Source organism: Balaenoptera musculus, chromosome 11, assembly GCF_009873245.2.
Source record: "Balaenoptera musculus isolate JJ_BM4_2016_0621 chromosome 11, mBalMus1.pri.v3, whole genome shotgun sequence".
Lineage (NCBI taxonomy): Eukaryota > Metazoa > Chordata > Mammalia > Artiodactyla > Balaenopteridae > Balaenoptera > Balaenoptera musculus.
In genome coordinates this window covers 13,858,856-13,865,372 of record NC_045795.1, presented here as the reverse complement: position 1 = coordinate 13,865,372, position 6,517 = coordinate 13,858,856, and the positions used below count along the sequence as shown (strand labels likewise).

The 6,517-nt window shown below is 47.4% G+C and overlaps 1 protein-coding gene across 1 annotated transcript; it reads left to right on the top strand.

The window, feature by feature from the left end:
- Window positions 1–2,798: 2,798 nt before the first annotated feature.
- NHLRC1 (NHL repeat containing E3 ubiquitin protein ligase 1) lies at window positions 2,799–4,840 on the top strand. Its single transcript, XM_036867796.1, has one exon. It carries the CDS (start codon window positions 2,842–2,844, stop codon window positions 4,027–4,029), a length of 1,188 nt encoding a protein of 395 aa, XP_036723691.1. The 5' UTR covers window positions 2,799–2,841; the 3' UTR covers window positions 4,030–4,840.
- The last annotated feature ends 1,677 nt before the right edge of the window (window positions 4,841–6,517 follow it).

The window sequence follows — 6,517 nt, the reverse complement described above, 5'->3', positions numbered from 1 at the left end:
AGGAACGCTGGAACAGCATTTGTGTTTAACTCCATGGAGAAGCAGCAAACAGTGAAGAAAATGATTGCTAACGATGCCCAGCTAGAATGTGGGGATCCTCAGCTGTGAAAGACGCAAACCTACTTGTGTTTAGTTCCGAAGCTTTGTGTCACTGAGAAAGCTTTGACTGATAAAACGCCACAAAGTTACATTTCCATACTTTAAATTTACCAATTAGAGTCTTGACAGCAAATCGTCAGGGTGGATTGTCGGTGTATGTGCCACAATGCTTTCCAGAACCACTGTGCTAACTACCAAGTGGCAGAGCGATGACTGTGAACATTCTTAAGTAAGTCGTATTTATTGCAGATTCGTCTGGTTTACCTCGCTAAACGCCGCCAGCCTCTTGGTGCAGTACTACTGGTTGCCGCACGGGGACAGCACAGGATCAAGAAGAAGAAGGCAGGCTACTCACCAAGCAGAGCTCCTCTCTACTGAGACTCACGCTCACTGGCAAGACGTCGCTGAGGGATGGGGTAGAAGCTCCGTCACAGCAATGAGCTGGGGGTCTTTGGATTCGTTTTAAAACAATGTTGGAGCAGAGACAAGTTAGAAGCACATTGAGCATCAGTGAAATCCGTATGAAAAGCATCTTGAGAAGGTAATTAATCACAGGCTTGGTTTAGATCTCTTAACTGTTCCCCGCAGTAACCGCCAGCTGCATGTGGTTACTGAACTGAATTAGGATGTGCTGTGAGTTTGAAATACACACTGAACTTTACTTAGTACTAAAAAAAAAAAAAAAAAAAAACAGTAAAATATCTCATTAATAATTTTTAAAATTTATTTATTTATCTATTCATGGCTGTGTTGGGTCTTCGTTTCTGTGTGAGGGCTTTCTCTAGTTGCGGCAAGCGGGGGTCACTCCTCATCGCGGTGCGCGGGCCTCTCACTGTCGTGGCCTCTCTTGTTGCTGAGCACAGGCTCCAGACGCGCAGGCTCAGCAATTGTGGCTCATGGGCCCAGCCGCTCCGCGGCATGTGGGATCTTCCCAGACCAGGGCTCGAACCCGCGTCCCCTGCATTGGCAGGCAGATTCTCAACCACTGCGCCACCAGGGAAGCCCTCATTAATAGTTTTTACAGTGATTACATGTCATAAGGATATCATTTGGGATATTCTGGATTAAATTATGCAATTAAATTCATTTTACTAGTTTCTTTTTCGTTTTTAAAATGTGGCTACTAGAAAATTTAATATTCTATACATGGCTCTCATTATATCTCTTTTAGTACTAATTCTAAACATATTCCGTTTTTAGATGGAATTTAGATTTCCTGAATGTTTTTCTTGACTTAAGGATTACTTCAGAAAGTAACTTCTATTTGGAATGAAAATGTATTGTAGTCTGAAATTATAATATTAAGTTGGTTACTGTGTCCCAATACACAGATAATCTTTGAATCTTGTAACACTGCATAAGAAAATGTTCTTTCTTGTCTTACATTAAAGCTTCCTCCAGGGGATTTAATGGGATAAAAATCCCTTGTTTTCTCAGAAGTCTAGCCAATAAGAGGGTGAATGATCACAGTAATTATCTCTAAATGAGGAGAAGTGATCTGATAAGTGGTTTTGCCAAAGACAATGTTCATGTGATCCATTGAGGGGAGACTCCTGAAAGTGACTGCTTGTAGTACCACCGCGATTCCTGAGAGAGATTGTGCTATCTCCTGTTTGAAGATCTTTGAACATATTGTAGATTCTCTGTGCTTTCCATATTGATTGAGGTGGAAAGAATTTAACCTGCTGTCATGTGTGGGACTGTCATATCACAGTGGTTCTCAAACTTGGCTGCACATGATAAGCCCCTAGGGAGCTTTAGAAAAATCCCAGCTGCCCAGCCCACACCCTGGACAAATTAATCTTTGGAGGATGAGACCCAGGTATTTACCATGTGCAACCAAGTTTGAAAAGACTGGGATAGTTAAGAGTGTGGGCTCTGCAGTCAGACTGCCTGGCTTCAAATCCCAGCCTGGCCACTTCCTAGCCATGTGACCCTGGGTAAGAAACTTAACCTCTACAAACACTATGGTAGAAAATGGGTGATGAAAGTAACACACCTAGTAGGATTGTCATGTGGTTTAAATAAGATAACCTATGGAAACCACTTAAAAGACGGCAGGCATGGAGTAAGTTTATTATTAACTAACAGCTTTCTTCTTTCATATTAATTTCTCTGGAAGACATTCCCAGCCATAGCCCCCGCCTCTGACACAAATTCATCTAGTGGATTGCATATATTTTCCTGTAACATTGCTTCATTCATACATAAATTCATTTTACAAGTAGTCATGAAGCATCTACTGTATTCCGAGAGTGATAGAAGACCCAAAAGAAGTACGTGCACCTGCCTCACCCCCTTGGATTTTAATTTCCCTTGTACGTCTGTGTTTTCCCAGTCAGATCATAAGCATCGTCAGCTCTGAGACCAGGTTCCATGCCTGGCCAGCCCCAGCACCCAGCGCTGCCGACGGGAAATTGCAGGGCACTCTGCTGGGTACGAGGGAGCAACCCGCTTGTCCTCAATATGTATGTTTCCTCAAGTGTAAATTGAAGATAATCCATCCATGACTGTTGTGAAGATTACAGGTCTGACCACGCGCTGTGGCTACAGCTTGTCAATGTCCACTGTCAGGCCCTCAGGATGCAGTGCCCACCAGGGGGCAGCAGGTCTCGGCCGAGCGGCCGGCCGCCGCCGACGTCAGGACCAGCGCCCCGCCCCGTGACCGTGACCCTGGGCGGCGCGGGGGCAGCGTACAGCTCCGCAGGCTGCCGGCGCGGCGGGAGCGCTTCAGGCCGCGCGATGGGTGCCGAGGCCTCCGGGAGCGGGCGGGCGCTGCGGGAGCTGGTGCGCGAGGCCGAGATCAGCCTGCTCGAGTGCAAGGTGTGCTTTGAGCGGTTCGGCCACCGCCAGCAGCGGCGCCCGCGCAACCTGCCCTGCGGCCACGTGGTCTGCCTGGCCTGCGTGGCCGCCCTGGCGCACCCGCGGACGCTGGCCCTCGAGTGCCCCTTCTGCCGGCGAGCCTGCAGGGGCTGCGACACCAGCGACTGCCTGCCGGTGCTGCACCTCCTGGAGCTCCTGGGCTCCGCGCTGCGCCCGGCCCCAGCCGCCCCCCGCGCCGCCCCCTCCGCCCCCGGGGTCCTCACCTGCCACCACGCCTTCGGAGGCTGGGGGACCCTGGTCAACCCCACTGGGCTGGCGCTGTGTCCAAAGACGGGGCGAGTCGTGGTGGTGCACGACGGCAGGAGGCGTGTCAAGATCTTTGACGCTGGGGGAGGATGTGCCCATCAGTTTGGAGAGAAGGGGGACGCTGCTCAGGACATTAGGTACCCACTTGACGTCACCGTCACCAACGACTGCCATGTGGTTGTCACCGACGCCGGCGACCGCTCCATCAAAGTGTTTGACTTCTTTGGCCAGATCAAGCTTGTCATCGGGGGCCAGTTCTCCTTGCCTTGGGGTGTGGAGACCACCCCTCAGAATGGGGTCATGGTAACTGATGCGGAGGCGGGGTCCCTGCACCTCCTGGAAGTCGACTTTCCAGAAGGGGTCCTCCGGAGAACTGAACGGTTGCAAACTCACCTGTGCTATCCCCGGGGGGTGGCGGTGTCCTGGCTCACCGGGGCCATTGCGATCCTAGAGCACCCCCTGGCTGTGGGGACCGGGGCCTGCAGCACCACGGTGAAGGTGTTCAGCGCAAGTATGCAGCTCATCGGCCAGGTGGATACCTTTGGGCTGAGCCTCTTTTTCCCCTCCAAAATAACCGCCTCCGCTGTGACCTTTGATCACCAGGGGAACGTGATTGTTGCCGATACTTCTGGTCAGGCTGTCCTATGCTTAGGAAAACCTGAGGAGTTTCCAGTACTGAAGCCCATCATCACCCACGGTCTTTCCCATCCTGTGGCACTGACCTTCACCAAGGAAAATTCTCTTCTTGTGCTGGACAGTGCAGCCCATTCTGTAAAAGTCTATAAGGTTGACTGGGGGTGATGGTGGGAGTCTTGGGGCCTGGCATCAGAAGCCCTGGAGCTGCCACTGCTGAATTGTTGAACCCTGGATAAATTACTTAATCTCATCTGTTCAACAGAGATTATTATAAGTGCCTGGTAGACTTACAAAGGTTGGGACAATTATTAAAGAATAATAATTAAATCTACGATTTATGGATTATGTACTCCCTGTGCTAAGAAATTTGCTAATATTAGCTCCTTTAATCCTTATAATTACCCAATTTCTATTATGAATCCCATTTTAGAGATGAGAAAACTGAGACCCAGAGAGCTTAAGTGATTTACACAAGGTCACATTTACTTACTATGACAGTCACAAATGGAACTCAGTTCTGACTCCAAAACCCCTTGCTCTTAAATAAGATAACAGATGTGGAAAAATATATGTGGGTGTATATTGTTGCTATGTGTACTCTATTTACAGGTAGCTATTTAGTTAGATGCACAGAGAAAGGAGACTTTATAGAGTTCAAGAGAAAAAGGATTTTGTGGTGGACATCAGTTTAGTTCAACTTGCAGTTCCTTTGGTGGCTCATTAGATGGAGTTACTGTGGATCCTGAGTTACTTGAATAAGAAAAACAATTGAAATTGCTTATTCAAAAGGTCAACGCGTCTCTTAGTACCTGTGTCTCCTCCGCTGTAGGTACTCAGGAAATACTACTTGGTTGGTTGAGAAAGGCTTGTGTTGACGTAAGTTCTAAACTCCTGCGGAACGCTCTACCCCTATACTCTGTGTTAGAGGGCTGGATGATATTTCTGTTCATGTTAATAAAGAGAGAAGTCACCACAATCAGTTCATGGCAGAAATGATTTTGCCTGCCATTTTATGATCAGTGGTAACCTGAAGCACTTTTGTGATGGGGTTTTTCTCTGTCCAGTTTAAATCTGTCCCATGTGTTGCAAACACTGTGTACTCAATAAACAATTCCCTTGATCCTGAGTCAGCATTTAGCCACTGGTAAACAGTTAAATACTTCTTGAATTGAAGTATAGCCTTGACCAAGGTAATGCCTGCTTCAATGTTGCAATTGATTAAGTGAATAGGTGGAAATTCCGGGTGAAGTGGCCAGTTCTTTGTAAGTTGTGTATGTTTAGCTAGTGTAAACATTTCAGAGTTGAGGGCTGTTGGAATAGTACCAAATAACAGACACCTCAGAAGCAGCAGAAAAAATTTTTTCTCAGGGAGAAAATATTGGTTCTGAAAAGTGAGTGTTTTAGGTAATAGCTGATGCTTTATCAACAATAGGCTTCTATTTTACAAAGCATTTTAATAGATAGAATGTACATTCTAGGAATAGCCCCAAAATTATGAATAAGATTATAGTTTGTACTAAAAGAGTGAGCTTGGCTCCCGTGCCAGTCCACAGAAGCCCATTTTGCTTCAATGCTCCCATCATGCAGTGCTAATAAGATTTCAGGCACCCTGGACCGATCACCATTTGTAAACGCATCCCAGATAGGGATTCTGGGAACAGCCCCAAGCCCTCACGCTCACCCCACCCTTAGAAATTGCCCTTGGGTCAGTGACATCGCAGGTATTCTGGGTTGCGTAACAAGAAAAGTTGTCTCAGGTGGAGATACGGGTTCAGACTTGGTCATTTGTGAGTAGGGCAACCGTGGATTGACCTTAAAAACGTTTTCCTTGGGAACAATGACATTTTAATGGCCTCGGGGTCAGTTGAGCCAATCAAGGCACCTTCTCCTATTTGGAATTATCAGTGGCATCGTATTTGCCTATAGAGCTGTGCGTATGTCTTTTTCAGGCCACGTGTGGTATATGCAGCACGTGTGGAGATATCACTTGTTACCATGTGGATTACCCAACCGGAAGAATGGGGCGTGAGTTCCTAAGATGACATGGGAGCGAATCAGAGAGGTGATAACAAGTGACCTTGTTAACGGCTGCCTCTACTTGGCAGCTGAACAGGCTCGGGAGTGGGTGGGCAGAGAAAGCAGCTCTGTGGCATAGTGGCATGCAGGAGCAGGGTTTCCCTGGGGAGGGCACAAAGCTCGCTCTTCTTGATCCCCAAGCATGCACATGCTGAAGGAACAGGTTCAGTAACCCGCAAGGCAGATGCTAAATTCACCTTCCAGGCTGTGTTCTTTCTTTCTTTCTTTCTTTCTTTCTTTCTTTCTTTCTTTCTTTCTTTCTTTCTTTCTTTCTTTTTCTTTTTTTTTCCGGGCTGTGTCCTTTAAAGCAAGCTGGTTAAAGGGCTCAAACCATGCCCCACTGAAATCCAGGTTATTAGAGGAATTGGAGAGTCTGAGGTAGGCAGGAAGAAGTAATCACAGCAGAAAGTAAATGGTTCCAAGGTGATGGAGGAGAGTTGGAATGACTCTCCAGAGACCGGAGACAAAAAAACTTAACCAGGGGTAAATGGAGAAGGAGAAGGAACAGACTTTTCCTGAATGTCCCCCTCAATCATATGCCCTTAGGCCAGCATTACCCACCCTGCGCCACCTGGTG